This window comes from Camelus ferus, chromosome 3 (assembly GCF_009834535.1).
Source record: "Camelus ferus isolate YT-003-E chromosome 3, BCGSAC_Cfer_1.0, whole genome shotgun sequence".
Taxonomy (NCBI): Eukaryota; Metazoa; Chordata; class Mammalia; order Artiodactyla; family Camelidae; genus Camelus; species Camelus ferus.
In genome coordinates this window covers 47,522,223-47,541,216 of record NC_045698.1, presented here as the reverse complement: position 1 = coordinate 47,541,216, position 18,994 = coordinate 47,522,223, and the positions used below count along the sequence as shown (strand labels likewise).

The window sequence follows — 18,994 nt, the reverse complement described above, 5'->3', positions numbered from 1 at the left end:
TACTTCTCATGTAATCCTCTTCAGCAACCCAAAGTGCTAGCCGTGGGTATCATGACTCAAGTTTTGCAGTTAAAGACGCCAAGGTATGGAGAAGTCATCCAGAATCTCTGTCTCCAGTATCTCTGCTCTTGAACACCGTCAAGACTTCCCCTTTCTCCACCCCCTCCTTCCCTTCACCTTCAGCAACTCTGCAAGCCCCCTCTCTGTGGTTTCACTGATCCTGTTAAAGACATAGCAGCTTCCTTTGTTCCCAAAGTTGTGTCCAGGCTCCCATTTACTTGAGTTCTAGGCCAACCCACACATGAATTTTACTTTGGACACAATTCTCTTTAGAGAATTCCAAAAACAGTGATAAGTAGGTACTTCTGCTTAGTCCCAGGACAGCTGGCTCGTAGCCACAGACAATCTGGAGAAGAAAGATGCTGAAACAAATTGTAAAGCCCATCAAGAAAATAGTTTTCATTAACTTCATAATTTTAAACTCACTGCTTGACTGTGCAACACATTAAAAAAAATTCATCTTCTTAGAGCACATTAAAATTTAGATTTATTCATTAGCATAACTCCATACTCATACTCCATACTCCATACTCATCTGCAATTATCTAGACTAGACAGTTGGAAAGAGTCCCCGGGTTCTCATGACCCACCACTTCATCTTGAGAGAACGAAGCCTTCACCAGGAAAGGCCACAAGAACTTTCTAAGTTTATGCAGCCAGTAAATGGCTGGACAGAGACATGAACTCACCCTTTAGTGCCGTGGGCTCACCTGAATTGAGAAGTGATACTTTCTTACTGTGTCCCAAACTAAAGAAATGGATATATAGGCAGAGAGAACCTTGGAAACCCTCCCACCTTAGGCCACTATGGACACCAGGCAGTATGGGTTTTATAGGAAATAGTGGTTAGCTAAACGACTTATTCTAAACCTGTAATAACCTTAGTTTTAATTCCAGGGTTCTCTAAGTTTTCCTTCCAACAAATCATTCTGGGTCAAGATCTCTTGCAAAGGCCTTTTTAGGGAAGCACTGGTTAGTCAGGGTTAGGAAGTACTCCACTCACGCTGAGTCCCTGGAAATGCTTTCAATTGAGGGCATCGATGCTTAAGTACTCAAACACTTCTCCCAAACAGCAAAGCAACTAGAAAAACCTCCTTCTTTCCTGTTTTCTAATTCGGAAAGCTATCCTCTGCCAATTTCTCTATCAGACAGAAGCTGTTTGGAGGAGGCTCCAAAGCCAAATCACACAGAGGCCACTATGGCCTGTGGGAACCCAGGGGACCATCTCAAGAGGTGATTAACAAGTTGTAATTTTTTAAAGTGTGGATGTGAGTTTTTGTTCTGGGATTTTCAAGTCCATTAATGAGAACTAAAGAGAACACTGGTTTTCCTATAGGAAATGATATTATCAGTTTAGGAGGTTTTGTTTTTTCATTATCATGAAAGCTGGATTAAAGACTCATTTCACATACCAGTCCATGGAGCTCTTACCAAAATCCTACTAATCCCTGAGAACTGTTACGGTGGAACTAACCCCAGCAGCAGCAGGAACAGCAAAGCGATAGCTTTCTGTTCCTCTAACGGTCTGGCTAGTTTATGGTTTTTAGAAGAAAAAAAAAAGATTATGTAATCAACACTTCTTAAGAAAATAATTTAACAAGGCTATAGCCACACCATTTGGAACTCAATATCTGTCACTAAGTTCTTTGTGGATTTATGTGGCCAAAGGAAAGTGAAGACTGCTGTCCTGGGGAAGGCCTGTTCCCTGCTAACCTCGGCTCTTTTGATCTTGCCTCCTTCCAGGGTGTGAAGGAGCACAAATGTGGGATCTGCGGGCGGGAGTTCACGCTGCTGGCCAACATGAAGAGACACGTGCTGATCCACACCAACATCCGTGCCTACCAGTGTCACCTCTGCTACAAAAGTTTTGTGCAGAAACAAACCCTCAAGGCGCACATGATCGTCCACTCAGACGTGAAGCCTTTCAAATGCAAGGTGGGCGGTGGGCCTGGGGAGGAGTGCCATAGGGAGGGCTCAGAGAGCTGTGCAAATGCCAGTGGGAACCTTCTACTCAGTCTCATCAGAGGGGCCTCTGAGGCTCAGAGTAGGTCTGCAGCCAACCCCAGGCCCATATGCTGCCCTGTCCCTCTCTCCTCCACTTCTGTGCTCAGCTGAGCCCTCGGAGCCGCCCTGTTTGTCTTGCTGTGCAATCAGTGCACAGAGCTTGGAGGCAGCTAGAACAGGGAAGGCTGAGGGTGGAGGGCCCCTTGGGAGAATGAGGTCCTTTAGCCACAAAGGATGAAGGTGATGTGGAGAGCTCCTGTTCTAGAACAAAGCAGTCAGGGGCAGCCCTCTTCCCCTACCAGCCAATGAGTAGAACACAGAGAGGAGTCAGAGAAGCTTCCAGCCCTGCCCTCCTCCCTTCCCATTGCCCTCCTTCCCCTACCCCTGCCCTCCTGACACTTGGGCTGACAAGTGTAATTTGAGGGCAGGTCTCCCAAGACTCGCCCCCCAGGTGACCTCAGAAATGTTTGCTCGGGCTGAGGAACAACTGTGAGCATAGTCAGCTAACACGTTTCCCATTTATTCCTGAATTTCAGGGAGCATCTTCATTACAATCTCTGTGTCACATTAACTTGGTGGAATTTTTATTTCACCCTGCTGAGATAAAGTGTGAGCTGGAGATTTGTAAGGCCCAAGGTGTGGAGGGTCTAACTCAGAAATACTCTGGCTTCCCAGGCTGGCCCCTTCTCCACACTCTTTCCCTTCTCCCCTTCTAAGGTGGGAAGGAATCTTGCTCAGGACTGGGTGGTTTAATTCAAGGAATGGATGGGCAGGCGTGGTCACTGCAGTCATGAGGAGGGTGAGGGGGAAGCAGAGAGAAGTCCCAACGATCAGATATCATTACAGCCTTTCTGTTTGAAATAGACGTTTTCCCTCTCTCTGTGCTGCGTGTCTGATGGGGATCCCTGTTTCTGAAGTCCGGTTCCCCGCCTCCAGGGGCTATTCTTGCCTTAATCCCTCTGCAGCGTGTCCCCCCACTTGAAGGAACCCCCTGTGAAGGGACTTCTTTCCTGTGCTGGCAACTCCTGGACGGGGTGAGAGGGGTCAGGAGCCAGCGCTTCCCTAGGCCTGTGCAGGCATTCTCCGGAGGTGGGGGAGGGAGGCTTCTCCCTCCAGCCCTTTTCCTGCCACCCACTTGTGTTTCCCCTCCTTTCCTTCAGGTTCTCCGCGGTTTGAAAGTCAATTTATGTCCATCTTGAGTCATCTGAGCTAAAGAGGGAGGAAGCTGCCTACAGGACAGTGTACGCAATTCACAGGGCCTGGTGCAAAATGAAAGTAGGGGCCCCCTGTTCATAATTTCAAGACAGTGAAAGGAGAGCATTACAACACCCCTGGGGCCCTTCTGAGGTCAAGGCCGCGTAGGACTGCACAGGCTGCACACCCATGAAGCCAGGCCTGGCTGCGCGAGCCTGGGGGACCACAGACCACTTCTTCTCCCACCCTTTAGGCACAACTTTGACTCCTGCCTGCCTCACTGAGCCCTTTGAACCCTTCACTTTTAACAGAGACATTCTTGCCTGGCAGGGGCTTACTGTCCCCTATGATAGAGTTGTAATCGGGGGCTCCTTGCTCCTCTTCATTCCTTGTGTTGAGTCTACCCTTGGGCTTTGAGCATCAACTGTACTTTTTATCTTATCAGCTGGTGGTAGAGCATGTAAAGGTGTTAAAATAAGAAGGGAGTCACTGAGTTTGTAGTCCCCTAAAAATCCACCTCTGTCCAGGCTGACCAGCTCCCACTTCCCTCATCAATTTGGGGTTGTGTGCGATGTAGGGGCACAGAGGCAGTTCTATTTCTCTAGGCCAAGGGCCTCAGAGGGACCTGGAGGATTTCTTGGACAAGGAATCCCCGAGGATTTTGAGGGTTCTCTCTGGTACCAGTGCACAGAAGATGGCACATGATGGGCCCAGTGATGCAGGAAGCCAGGCAAACATGATGTTTCAGGCTGCCCTTCACCCCAATGACAGTGCACCATGGATGGTTCCAAGGGCGTCTGAAGGTCACCTTTACGGTTCAGAAACTCAGTCTGACCTGTCCTTGAGGGTGGATTAGGCTCCGGATGTCTGGTCATACCATCCAACCCCGTAAGAGAAGGGCTGAAATGCCAGCTCTGAAATTATGCAGTTCAGCTCCCCCTAGGAGGTGGGCCTGGCCCTGGGAATGGCCTGTCATCTGGCAAACATCACTTCTTCCCAGTGGGCAGGTCCTCACAGGAGACCACAGGAGGTCGGAGGCTGCTTAGGAAAGTATATCTATCATTGAACAAAAAGCATTGGATGTTAAAGTGTATGTTTGTCAAACTTAAGTGGTCCTTCTCCATTCCTAGACATTTCTGAACAAGAACAGGTGTTAAATCACCTCCATCAGAGCCCTCTGTCTCCTGGCGATTGCAGAAGCATACCGCCAGGTTCCTCCTCTCTTTGTCCCCATCACCCTGCGAAGTGCCACCTGTTTGGTGTCCTCTTCATACCATCACCCCTCTTCATTTCAAAGGAATTTTGGAGCATGTCTTAACTTACAGATATGTAATGGGACCCTGTGTGTTTGTAAACTAGCTCCAGATCCCACTGTGGGATGGGCTACCTCCAAATGGCATCCTGCATACTGACTTTGCTTCTCGTTTGTGTTGTGCTGGATTCTTGGAAATCTGGCCCTGGGTGGAGGTGCTGGGGTCCAGAGTGGGGAGATGAATGGAGGGCCACTTGCTTATCACCAGGCAGTTCACCGCCCTCAGAGATGAGTGGCAGGCTGGCTGGCTGCATAGTGACACTGGAGAGCAGGCACAGACCATTGAACCTGAGCTTTATCGCAGTGACAGGGAAGAGTTATTCCCTTTACATGACTGATGTGGCTTGAAAAAAGAGACAGGCCTTGCTCCAGCCATACTCTTAAGAGCTGGCCATCTCCTTCACCACAAAACTGGCCAAAAAAAGGAGAGTCTTTAAGTAACAGATTTTAATTTCTTGGGATTCTCACCACTAAAAATCCTTCCTGACATAAATCCCTCCCACTGTGGCCACATGAACTGGTTCTCTCTGGCCCTTGCTCAGTGGAAACAGCTGTCCACAGCAAGCAGAAACATTCGTTTACTGTGGGATTAAGCATTAACAATAGGATGGAAAATTCGAGGAGAGGAAAGGTTTCCATTCTATATTGTTTTTTTTTTTCCTTATAAAAAAAGTTACTGCCCTTCTGGGTTCTTTTGCTATTGGCTCGACTTCTGGACTCCTTGCTTCTTGGAGCCAGCTGGAGTTTCTCCAGAGACCTGCGCCTGTAGACTTAAGCCATGTTTCTGAAATATGCTTCCCAGATTCTGCGTAAGCACGCAGGGGTTGATTTGGATGCTATCCTTGTAGTGGCCACACTCCATAATAGCAAAGAACCAGCTGCCGTCTTTGGAAAAGCTGTCCAGGAAAAGCAGCCATCCAGAATTTCCGGGACAAGTTCTCCTTTGAGATGGGTGAAGCCGGGAGCTGCCTGTGTTATGAATCACCAGGTCATCTGCAGCCTGGCCTGAAGCGGAGGCCTGAAGGCTGAGGGCAGAGCAGAGAGAAAAGGATGAGGTCTCCCTGAAAAGAGTCCCCACCACCTCTGCCAAACTGGCTCCATTTCCCCCTCCAGCTCTTGGATGCTCCCTCAGGGGAGAAACTGGGTGGGGACTTGTTGGGGCCCAGTGCTTGAGATCTGGGTTCTCAGGCTGGCATTGAGTGGGTTAAGGCAGTGACCAGATAGCAGCCTTTTGGCAGCAAAGCCCTCCTCAGCAGAAGGAAGGATATAGCTGTATGAACTGCCTGCTTAACAATGCCTCGCAATGTCCCCAGGGGCCCGCCTGCAAATAGATTTCATCTTGCTTTCTCTTGTACTTTTCAAAGCTTCCTGTTTTCTCACGGTCCTTTTGGACAGTTTACAGTCTCTCTCTCCCTCCCTCCCTCTCTCTCCCTTTGAGGAAAGGAACACCCTTCTTATTAAAAAAGAGAGAGAGAAGAATGTAAGGGAAGGGCAGTTTAGCGGAGGCCATTCTCCGTGGCTGCAGGCTGCAGCTCTTTGACCTTTTCTCTCGGAATAGGAAAACACAAGCTTCCTGGTGCATTGCTGTCTCAGGAGCCTGCCTCTTCTTGGCTTGGTGGTCCCCTGGCCCCAGCCCAGTGGCTGCCCACTGCCATCACGCTGTCTCTGTGCACAGCGACTTCTCCCTGACTCTGGCCATCAGCACTGTTGCTGGGACTCATGGGAAGTTGCTTGAGGTGCCTCAAGGCGCTGGACCGGGGAGAGATGGGGTGCCAGGAGGCCAGAATTAGGAGCTTCTGTGAAGATAAGAGGACAGGGAATCTGTCAGCTGTTTAAAGGGCTGACAGAAAATCAGAGAGTCAGATGATGGGCTCCTCAAAGCCTGCAATCTGGATGAATCTTCTCTTTCCATCCACATTTCCCAGGGCTGCGTCAGGCACCACTGCTTCCATTCCTTTATTCCTCAAGTAACCTGGCTGGTATTTACTCAAAGGATTCTTCACTTGTTCCTTCCTTAATATTCCTTCCACATAATTTCGTTTAAAAAGACAGCACCCTCATCATCAAAGTGCTTTCTATTTTTGGAATGCAAAATGTACATGATAATGATAGTAATAAGAGCTAATATTTATTGAGCTCTTACTATTTGCCAAGCCCTTTATATGAATTATCTCATTTGATCCTTATGAAAACCTTCGTGAAAAACTGTGATCATCGTCGACATTTTACAGTAGAGAAAACGGAACAAGTTCTCTGTTCCTCTGGGGTCTCACCATCGCCTTTCTGCTCTGCCGTCTCAAAGCCTAATGATCTGTGCAACCCATTTTTAAAGACAGTTCAAAACATTTGTTCCACTCTTCTGCTGCATTTTAGGTCCACCTCCCTCAAAAAATAGGTATAAAAGTGGGCCTAGATGGAAAAGCTGATATTTAGTGTCAGAGGCGAACTAATCCTTCTCATTAGAGCAGCTGAGAGTTCAAGAGGGGTGGACAGGTTGCGACAACCACCTGCGAGATGAAATCTGACTGCTTATCACTCCATGAGCTTCCTGTACCAGCACCTAGCCTTACTTTAATCTCCACAGACCTTGGCAGGAAGTGATTCAGCAAGTCTTGACCTGGGCAAGCTCTTAGTCTCACATCTTATGATGAAAGGGGCCTTTTAGATGACTGCTTTTCCCAGAAGAAGACACTCGAGTTCTGATGCTTCCTCCCAACTCTTCTTCCTTCCCATCTAACTCCCCTCCTCTACTTCCTGGACAATTCTACTTGGAGCTCACACTAGACCCCACCCAAGGGTGCCATCTTTAATTGACTCAATCCTCTTGCCCTGGCCCCTTGTCACTAACAGTGACTGAGGGGCCACTCCAGATTTCACAGGCACAAAGTATCTCCATACTTTTGTGTACTATCAAGTGAGGTCAATCTTCTGAGAAAGATGAAGAGGCCAGGTGTTTTGGATAAGGACCAAAGGCTTTGTGGAAGAGTCAGAGGCTGAGAGGAAGCAGCTAAGGGTACCTACTACTGACATATGAATGGTGTCCAAGTGCTTCAGGTCCTGAGTTAATTGTCTCTATCCTTCTGCCACTGAGGATTTTGGTTTGCAAACTAGTGTGTATAGGTTTAGTGGGAGCAAGAAAGAGAGTTGGTGATGGCTGCTTTGTGGAGTTTTTGCATGAGGAAGTGATATTTTTCCTGACTTGGTTGTTTATTTCCTAACCATATACTCAGGTGCTCATTAAGTGTTACTATATGTGTAACCCTGTGCCTGATACTGGGGTTGGCCATAAAGAAGAAGAAGGTAATCCTTACATTTCTGTAGACTACCTGGGACACCTTTTAGTGTCCCAAACATCTTTCAGGGTTGACATGCTGTTGCTTGGCCCTGGGAAAGCTCTCCATTGGCTACCAGTAGGCTACCATGAACCACGAAGGATAACTCTGGCATATAAAAATTAAATTTTATCAACAATGAAATTAGTCTCCTTTACCAATCAAGCATCAGATAATATAGCTGACCAGCCATGTCCCACAATGGAGTTTCTTCGCTGAGGCCATAGGCCTTGACTTCGGGGAACAATATCATTTATTAAAATGATAAAACATCCTAATGTCCCCATATGCCACTAAAATGCCCCAGGAAGTCCAGTACTGAATGAATCAACCCAGAAAAACAGGAGAAAGCTATGATTAAGGATCATGGAAGGTTGCCTATCTAAGATGAGGAAGAATCTGGAAAATACCCAGCAGGAGACCTCATGATGTGTGCACACCCCTGTGTGTGTTGGGGTGGAGGTGGGTCGATGAGGGGGAAGGGGGCTGGGACCTTGGGGGAGTGAGTTGCAGGATCCGCTCTTGCCCCAACATCCCAGCAATTGCATCAGCAACAAGCAGTGGATCATTATCACGACAATAATAGTTCCCTTGCCTGTAATTTAAGGTTGATTGAAGTATCTGAAAATATTTAATGAAGAGACGTTATTTCTGGTGTCAAAACAAAAACAAAAGGTACTCTACATATTCTTCAAGGTTAGGCTAAAATTTCATCTCCTTTATAAAACCCTTTCAGACCAATCTAGCTTCTAATATCTCAGCAACCACAGATGATAACCAAAAGTAGACTGTCATCCTCCCTGGGAGCCAGTGAAGGAGGAAGGTGCCCATTTCTTCCTTTGGTTCTCTCTGCCTGGCCTATAGGACCAGGTGGCCTACCCGTCCAAGCTTGGACTAGTGCAGCAGCCTAATTGATCTTCCAGCCTCTAGTTCCTCTCCCACTAAATGGCTTGTGCTTGACTACCCAGACCTTTTGCTGTTTTCTAGTCTTCTGCTGCAATGTGCCCCACCCCTTCACTCACTCAGCAAAGTCTTATTGAGACCCTATCATGTGTCAAGCCTGGTACGAGGCAGGGATTATAACAAAAAGGCAGGCGGAACCTTCAGAGATGCTGCAGTCTACTGAAGGACCTAGAGATGCTGCAGTCTCCTGAAGGACTGTTCAGCTCAGCAACTCCAACAGCATCGTCACTCCAAGTAATCAGGAACTCTCCCATGAACCAAATGAGATATGCCTTTTCTAAGATGACCCAATGTAGAATCTCTAGATATAGTTTTATTTTTTTTTCTCCTTAGCCAGGATGAGAACTGGATAAACTAAGCTAATAAAGAGAATTCTACCAGAACTTCCAAACATGTGCAAAACTGAGCCACAGGTTGATATATCTTTATAAATTGTTTCTGTTGAGAACAAAAAGGAAGCAAGTATCCATCCCACATGTGGGGCTTTCTCCTGAAATTAGACTGACTCTCTCAGCTTTTCCCCTCTTGGGTCACCTTTTCCAAATGAATGTGGTGTGCAGGGGCTCTGAATAATGCGTGTGGGACACCCGTGTGCTGAATTCATTCCTGCTTGTAAGGAAGTAAAAAGGGGAAAAGTACTTAAAACTCCCAAATGTGAATCATTTAAAAGTACAGAGCCAGCCATTTGTTATCCATGCATGGATTATCTGTGACAAATTTGTATTCCCAGGATGGCTTCTTCTTACTGCCCAGCATTCTTTTAGGCTAATCTCCCAAGGTCACAGTTGTTAGGTCTACCCATTCTCCCAAGGATGGCTCAACTCTTACCTCCACCACTACCCGAAGAAAACATTGCCTTCATTAATAAAAATTCAACCCAGAACCCCCAACAGTGGCCCTAAAGACATCTCTTAGCGAGGAAGGAAAATTGGTGTCAGCTTCAGGGGACACCACATCCCAAGTCCTCTCTCCCTCTGCCTCTCACTCCATGTGGCTGCCCTCATGACACGGGCCCCTGAGAGTGGGAAGGAAAAAGAGGGGTATGTTCCTCCTTGATGCTCTGGGCCCAGCACAGACACAAAATCCTTCTTTGCATTCCTCACAGCACAGCCAAGGACAGGCTGGAGTTTCCAAGCCCTGCTTTGCTGAGGTTTGGGGACAAGAAAAGCAAGGAAAGCCCCCCAGAGCAGCTGTTTGATTTACACCCTTTGCATCTGTACACGTTGCCTTTGAAAAGGCAGCTCTGCTCTTCCCAAAGAAGCTGACGTACCACTGCTGTGGTCCATTATATATTGGCAATTGGAGTGGAATAGGAATGAAAAAAAAAAAAAAGAATGCATAACCAATGTTTGCTTTTTGTATACCTAGGATGATATTTTTAGTACTTCAAATCTGTACCCAGAGAAAAGACACACTCCTGCCTTTACACGTATTTTCATTCCTTTTAACTCTGAAATCCATCCCAATAATTAGCAAATTAAAAAATTAGAAAAATACTGCCTGCTACAGTCTAACAGGAGAGTTATATTGGGGGGACCCAGTATGGTGTTGTGGTTGACCATGTGGCCTCTGGTGTCTGAGGACCTGAGTTCACGATCCCAGCCCTGGCACCCAACAGCTGTGTGCCTCGGTTAGTCCTTTCATCTTAATCCCTCAGTTTGTCCATCTGTCAATAGGGATGATAACAGCATCCATTGCAAATGATTGTTGTGAGTTAAAGGAGATATTCCCTGGCAGACTTAGGACTGTGCCTTCCTTCTGTATTATAAATGCTCCATAAATATTAAACAAGTAATTGTACCCTTATTATTAAAGTGAAGTACATTTTGAGCAATTGCTTTTCAGAGCAGCTTTCCTCCTTTTCAAAAGGTTGCGTTCAAAAAAAGCTTTAATAGCTTTATAATTTTTACCCTGAGTATAAAAATCTCTGTACAACAGGAATAAAATCTCATTAATCCACCCCTACCTGCTCCACCTTTGGGCCCGGGATCAATCCAGCCCCCCTCCCTGACTTCCATGGGGACACTTTCTTTAGAAGCAGCTTAAAAATGCCAAGATCCAAACAAAGTGGCAGCACGTCTGTCCTCACGTCCTGGGTGTGGTTACCAGGGCAGGGTCCCCAACTCCGAGTAACCTGTGTTCTCCTCACTGTCCTGACAGCTGTGTGGGAAGGAGTTCAACCGGATGCACAACCTCATGGGCCACATGCACCTGCACTCTGACAGCAAACCCTTCAAGTGCCTCTACTGCCCGAGCAAGTTCACCCTGAAGGGGAACCTGACTCGCCACATGAAAGTGAAGCACGGGGTCATGGAGCGGGGCCTCCATTCTCAAGGTAATCACCTTCCCAGGAAGCCCACGGTGTCCCTGGCCAGTGGATCACAAATGGAAGCTGAACTTGCTTTTAGGGAACTTTACCTTGGGGGGTTATTCTTATGGTCGAAAAAGGGACCATAATTTTCAAGACCATAGCAGAGTAGCAGGAGCAGGCGGACAATGTTACTGTAGAAAATGTAATGCTAATATCTGAAGATAGTAAGTAGAAGTGAATTATAGGGAGTAGATCAGAATATCATAACAATGCCATTCAGTACCACTATTAGTTCCTTGTTCCAGACCCTGCAGCAGGTACTTTGTCTCTGTGAGTCTTAACAGCAGCTCTGGGCTGGAGGAACTTCTATTATTCCCATATTATAGATGGGGAAACTGAGGCTTTGAAATATTAACTTGCTCAACCGATAAGTAGCAGAGTGAGGATTTGGACACAGACCTTTGTGACCTCAAAGCCTTTATTGTACCAACTTCATATCACTGCTGTTAAAGGGCATGTGACTTTTCTGCATTCTGAAAAGCAATTCTGCAAGTTTTGCTGTCAGCAGAAGTGTGTCTGTAGCAGGCTAGGACTCCTCTACCTGTTCACACGCAGATACACCCAAGGATGGTTTTCCTGCTTGGTAGGGCTGATCAGCCCTTAAGCAGAGCAGGGACTTCTAGTTCCCCCACTGAATCCTAACTGAACTGATGAAAAGTTCCTGCCTCCTTTGTCTCCTCAGTCCCAGGGCCCTTAGCAGTAAAGAGTTTATGTTCTAGATGTACTAGATTCAGTGGCCTGTCCTTCAGTAAATGGGCAATAAATGCTCTTTGTCCAACGCAGTGCGCTATATGACATGGCAGACACCAGGGAAATGAGACTGTCTTCGCCCTCTGGGAGGTCTGTGTGTGGGGAGAGAAGACACATGGATGTGCAACTGACAGTATTGTGTTAACTGGCTGCTGTTTTCTGACTCCAGTATGACCAAAGGGTGATGTACTTAGCTATCATTGCTTGTCCCCACAATCCCACAAAGCAGACTTTGTTATTCTCATTTTATGTAAGAGGACACCAAGGCCAAGAGGTGTTATATAAACTGCTGAAGGCCGAACACAAGTCTAAAGTCAGAACGGCGTTCCTCACTCAAGAATTTCTGACTCAAACCAGTGCTCACTGCACTGGGTAAAAACACAGGGTGATTTTTCATGTTTGGTGCTTCTCCCACCCCCTTTACAAAAGAAGTGGTCGGCTAGGCACCCATGTTCATAAATAGGATCTATGCTTGCCCACCCAGCATGAAACAACATGATTGTAGCTTTCAGATTCCTCAAACACCCGCTGAGTTTCTGGTGACCCTGGGTGACAGGAAACTGTGATCATCATAAAACAAGGCCTGGAGTTTGTACAAAAGCCCTGAAAAAGTTCTGGTTAAAAAACAAAAGCAGTTTTTTTTTCCTGAGAATGTTTTTCTCCTGAACTATTTTTTGTATGTATAGTTGCCTGAGCCACTTCCCAAGTTAGGCCTAGATTTTTGCAGGACAGGTGAAGTTTGCTCAGCCGCTGGGGCTGGAAACATAGAAGGCCATGAGGAGACAGTCCTCCAGCTGAATGCCCGGCTGGCTCACCACGACTTGCCCCATATGGATGCTCAGATCCTAACAAGCACCTAGAGACTGTCATTCTTCTGGAAAAATCAGGAGCATCACTATATATGAGAGTTGCTCTGAAAGATGTTAACAGGCTTTCTGCAAATGTTTTCATCTATAAAAGGTGTTAGCACGTCTTCACTCTAGTTTTTGAAATGGCTCAAAAATCATGACGCAGATGAAAAAGATCCTGAACTGGACATCAACTCGCTCTGTGCATCCTCACCCCAGAAACCTGGCTGTCCCTGTGCAGCAGGGTCTGGCTGCAGCCCAGACCCCTCCCTCCTACTTCTCTCTTCAGTCTGCCCCACCTGTTCCTCTAGGCCTGACTGCTCACCACGGGCAGAGGCCTTCATTTCACATCAGGGGGAGCCCTACCACGTGTCTGGTGGCTGCTGAAAAGTCCACCCCTACAAGGGTCTTCAAACTGAAACTAGAAGTGAGACCCTCTTACATCACTGTGCCCACAGCAGGGACACAGGCTCCTCAGAGGACCCTCCTGTGCCTTCCCTACTCCGTCTACACTTAGGGGGCCGGTGATGGGGTGGCCTCCTTGGCCCCAAATGGAATATCTGGTTTTTTTCAAGATGAAAATATCTTTATTATTGTTATATTTTCCTTATGGTAAAACATACGCCCACTGTTAAAAGTAAAAGAAGAAATATATTAGAAGTGAAAAAAATGTAAAAACCACCTCACAGTTAATCATTTTTGAGATTTTGACATACATCGTTCCAGACACTTTGATAGATAAAATTGAGTCTACACTACGAATATATATGATAAATAATATATGTGATAAACACATATTTTTTACATCCAGTATATAGAGAATACCTTTTATGATCATTAGTAGCTCTCTACATCTTCTACACATAGAGAAGTACCTTCTACACACATCATACCTTCATTGTATGGAGGTGCTATTATTTATTTAAACAAATCTCTATTGTTAAATTGATAAATTATTTTCACAGTTTCACTGTTGAGAATGTGGTGATGAGCATCCTAAGACATACATAACACATCTGCCAGACTATTTCTATAGTTTAAATTCCCAGTAGTTGCTAAGTTAAAGATGTGCTTATTTTCAAAGCTTTTCGTGCCTGTTGCCAAACTCCCCTGAAAGGAGTCATACCGATGTAGACTCCATCTGTGACAAGGCTCATCTCTCTACAGCCTTCCTGGTGATTCATCTATGTTTAAAATGTAAAATCAAGCCACACTAACTGGCCCTGGGTTCCACCCAGCTACCCTTCCTGCGGCCTGAACGTTTCCCGGGGCCTGAACGTGCCTTTGCTCCGGCAGGTTTTGGAAGGGGGAGAATCGCCCTGGCGCAGACGGCGGGGGGCCTGAGGAGCCTGGAGCAGGAGGAGCCCTTCGACCTGTCCCAGAAGCGCCGGGCCAAGGGGCCGGCCTTCCAGTCGGACGGGGAGAGCGCCAGGGGCAGCTCGGGTCACGAGGAGGACGACGACGACAACTGCTACGAGGTGGAGCGGGACAGCCCGGGCCCTGGTCCCCGCAGCCCGCCGCTCTGCGCGCCCCAGGACCTGTCCGCCAAGCCCGAGCCAGGCCCCAGGGAGGAGGCGCAGGCGGAGGAGGACGCGCCGCGAGAGGACCGCCACCCGAAGAGGCAGGACAGCCCCAGGCCAGAGGGCGGCCAGGAGAGGGGGTTTGGCCGCAGAGACGAGTGTGCCGGCCTCCGGGTCCTGCAGAGCGCCCGGCGGGCCCCCTCCTTTTCTGATTACTTGTACTTCAAGCACAGAGATGAGAGTTTAAAAGAATTACTGGAGAGGAAAATGGAAAAACAAGCAGTGCTTTTAGGGATCTAAGTGGACGGTTTAAAAATTATACTTGGAAAATGAGAACTAGGCAGTGCAAAATACAGCTTTCCGCATGAGCTCTCATTTGCTGGAGACTGGAGAAGGGCACGGATCTTTACAAATGGCTCAGACTAAATGAGCAAGGAGTCCTCAGTCATATAAGTGCTTCTCAGGTCATTCACTGGGCCCTTGATTTTTAACACACACGCAGGGTCTTCAGTGTGTTTTCATGGCTCTCCAGTATAATCCACTGTGCATATTTTTCTAGATATCTAATTGTGAGCTGATGCCGAGGTGCTTTTAGAAATTCTGTTTTCCATTGACTAATATGCAATACACAGTAAATTTCTTTCTAGTTACAAAAATATGGTGCTTGACACGTTACCTTATTAATGACCATTTAGCTGAATGTGTGAAAGTTTTATTTCTCCAGATAGATGAAAATATTAGTAGCTGTGTATATTAAAAAGTTGCCTTTATTGAATAATCAAAAGTACCAGAAATAACACAGGAGGGTGAGTTATTGAGGAGGAGGATGTCCTCAAGCAGTCGCTGCAGATATAAAACAAAATTCCAAGGGAATTTGAATAATTCTGACTAAGGAAAAACCAGCAAGACTTAGATTCCTGCCCGGGTCCGCCTTGTTCAGCTTCTGCTACCTTCATCAGACATGGCATCCTGAGCATGTGTCCAGATGTCCTGACATGTCTCAGTGTCGGCAGGCTAACCCTGAGCAGAGCTCCCTCGTGGAGACCTTGCTCTGAGGTTTCATGCCCAATAAGGCAGTTGCAGGAAGAGCTGTCACCCCAGGAGTGGTGGGTTTCTCTTCAGTGCTGGAGCAGGGGATGGGGAAGAAATTCTTCTTGAAGTCTAAGCTTGAACTTATTTGGTGTGTTAGAATAACATCAGCTAATCACTAGGAAGAGATTCTGAGCTGTGTTCTCAATGTTGTCTGCACATTAAAATTATCTCAGGAGCTTTTTTAAAACTATCAGTGCTGGGGCCTGACCCCCTGAGGTTCTGACTTAATTGGTCTAGAGTAGAGCCCCAGCATTGGTTATTTTCCAAATTGCCCCAGATGCTTCTCATGTGCAGCCAGGGTTGAGAAATATTGACTAGGCTAAAATAGTGGCTCCCAAGGCCCCCTCCCAGGGATTCCATAAATATTTCTGCTTCCAGCTTCAGACTCATTAAGACAGAAAGCAAGAAACCTTGAGATCATATTGCTGACGTCAGCCGTATTACCTGTTCCGTAAGAGCCTCATAAGGGGCTCACACACACACACAGTATAAACACACACTTTTTGTACTAGAAGATGACGCCTATGATGTTTATGATCACTTAATCTGTTTAAAAAGATACAGCCAGCCTCCAATGACTAATTATTTCTTCCTAGATGCTTGAATCACGATTCCAGTGAGTGGTGGTGACTGTAATGGGTGGGCTCAGCCCAGCAGGTAGGCACCGGCCTCTGACGAGTAAAGCAGTGCTGACAGGATGTCGCATACGTGTGACTGACCATAAGCAGTAATCCTCTGGTACTGTGTCTGTGTTTATCTAAAAACTGCCTCTCTGTGGGTAGTTTCAACTCTTATTTGTAGAGCTAGGTACTGTTTATTATCTTGCTTCCTGTCTCTCCAAAGTTTCCAATAGATTTCTTTAGAAGACCTGGCCCACCTCTGACTGCTGGATGCTGGCTTTTTCTCTTAGCCAAGGTGCTTCCCCATCAGCCTCATCTAGTTCTCATCAGTCACACACATGCTTCTTCAAGTCCCTGATGCATCCCTCCTGCCACCTTGCCTAAGGCTTCTTCCTCCGGCCTCACCACCACCACAAAGTGCCAAAGCTGCTTGGGTTTCCTCCTGCCGTCCCTGTCCCACTTCAGAGGACCTGCAAAGGGGATGATGAAGGGAAGACTGTGGGTTTCTGCGGTTACAAGTACTATTCTGGGCCAAGAACCTGGCCAAGTCTTCAGAGGGGCAACTTACCTTCCATTCATTATTATTAATATAGCTCATCACTGCCTCTGATGACATCACCCAGAGGCTGGCAGAGTGGTCTTTGAGGTGTCCAGCTCTTAGGGTCCTGTTACTATAGTCATTCCTTCAGCAGCCAGGCCTTGAGGATCTGCTACAAAGACTGCAGATTTCCAGTTTGTTCTGGGTGTGCCAAGCTGGAATTGGAGCCAGGAAACCTAGAATAGCAAGCTCTAGAATTTTCTACCCAAAACGAATCATATGGCAGTGTTTGAGGAACAAGTTAATGTTGAGATGGAGAGAGTATGGTCTAGTATGGTGGTTTCCATGTTGTATGTTGAGAAGCCAGAGGTCCGTCTTAGGCACTTCCAGAGCTGCTAGGGGAGAAGGCAAAATTCTCAGCCCTCATGCCCACTTTACTGTGAGTGGCTCAAATTCCATCTATTTTATGTGTTAGCCTTCCAAGTAAAATTTCATTTGGAGGGAGAAAAAAATGGGTCTAAGAAAAGTAATGAAAAAAACTAAAGCCTGATTTTAATTCTTGACTCTGGGTATGAGAGACTTAATTAGATATAGCCCAATGGTTATATGCACTGACCTTCTGAGAACCAAGGCTAAGACCTTGGTTTTGTTTGTGACCAACATCCTGATTTGCCTGCAACAACCCTGGTTTATATTTCTTGTACCAGGGTAATTATTGAGTGTCATGTTAATTCTCAAAAGTATTCCCATTTGGGTAATAAATTATATGGACACTGTATGTGTAAGTACAGTGCTAAAGGAAGGGTTGGCCAACCTTGCTCAATGAGCTAATTAACCAGAATGCAAGCCTGAATGAGAAGTCATGAGGCCATCCTCAGAGAATTAAGGGATGAAACCATCCAAAGGTCCTCAGCACTCCAGGGACCAGGACAGCATGATATATATCACCTTGTGACACTCTGAGTATAGGTCACTACCAAATGGTTTCCAGGCTTTTGACCACTGTCTTTGAAACAACCAGCTGACCCAGCCAAGTAGCACATTTTTCTTTTATCCTTTTTATTAGGCTTATGATTGCCCCCTCTTGTTGCCTTTCAACTCATTCTCTTTTTTTTTTTTTTTTTTTTTTAACAATTTGACTTGCCACTGGCCATGAGACTGAGGCCAACCTTCCATGACCCTGCAGGGGTAACTGGTATATTTGTATATGAGTAGTTGCATGAGACAGCCCTATGTGCATACTGTATTTATTAAGCCCTGAAGGCATTTAATAAAATATTAACATCGTGTTTGGAATTACGATCTTTGTCTGCTTTGCTAGAACAAAATGTAACAGAGCTAACATTTAAAATCCTTCACATATTTGGACAATATTACACCAAATGTTGATTTTGTACAGAATTCTGGCTCACTATTTAAAACTAAAACTCCAAGTGTGTAGCAACCCAAGTTGTGAATATTGCTTTCTGCTTCAGAGAAAAAGCAGTTTACCTGAAAATAGCATTGCTATAACCTGTGTTTTCTTAATTTAAGCAAATAAAAGCATGTTGAAAAAGCTGTGTTAATTATTTGTGAATACCTGAAATTTTGCAAGGAAGCTGCCGTTGTCACCGTCTTACTCCTGCCCTCATACCTTCTTCCAGACTGTTTCCCCTTGGTGGGGGCCTTGACCTGTGGGAGAGGCAGTTGTTGGATTCTCCCTCCTTCGAGGTCAGAAAAGATTAATGAACCTCAGCCCATCAGCAGGCAAGTGACATCTTCCTCATCCTTTTCTCTACTATTTGGAAAAATCAGTTCTGGAATGGTGTCATGAGGAAGTGGAGGGTTAGAGGCAAGATTGCTTTAATCTGCATCAAGTTCTTTGTGCAATAAAGTTCAACCAGAAGGCAGTATACTCTAGTGGGCAGGAGCACGGATCCTGGTGCCAGGTTCCTGAATTCAAAGCCCAGCTCTCCCACTTCCAGTCTTTGGGACCTGAGAACAGTTTGTGACCTATTCTCTGTGCCTCGGTTTCCTCATCTGTAAAATGGGACTAGGAACAATACCTTCCTCATTGGAGTATTTTGTGGGTTAAATGAGTTAATATATGAAGATGCTCACATGTCTGGGCTCACAGCGTACACTGTGTAAGAATTAGCTGTTATAATCACCATCAGTGAAATGGCCAGAAACTGAACACGCAGCTCTCCTGCCTCAGCAGAGCACTCACAAAGCTGCGTTGGTGTGGGAAGTTGTCTATTTCTGAGGGAGGTTCCCTTTTCAATGTTATATGCCAAGCACTGTGCCAGGTGACTTGCACACTTGAGCACACTTCAGCCTCACACAAGCTGAGAGGCAAAGGTTGTTATCTCAGTTTTACTGAGGAGGAAATGGAGGTTCAGGAGAGTGAA

General features: G+C 46.3%; 1 protein-coding gene across 6 annotated transcripts in view; it reads left to right on the top strand.

Moving 5' to 3' along the window:
• ZNF366 (zinc finger protein 366) overlaps positions 1–18,161 on the top strand; it is a 266,082-nt gene extending 247,921 nt beyond the window's left edge. For all 6 annotated transcript variants that reach the window (XM_032474051.1, XM_032474042.1, XM_032474055.1 and 3 more), the window contains 3 exons: positions 1,804–1,995; positions 11,026–11,200; positions 14,131–18,161. In XM_032474051.1, the coding sequence (XP_032329942.1) occupies positions 1,804–1,995; positions 11,026–11,200; positions 14,131–14,654 (891 nt within the window). In that variant the 3' untranslated portion in view covers positions 14,655–18,161. The remainder of the gene's footprint in view (positions 1–1,803; positions 1,996–11,025; positions 11,201–14,130) is intronic.
• Positions 18,162–18,994: the final 833 nt, after the last annotated feature.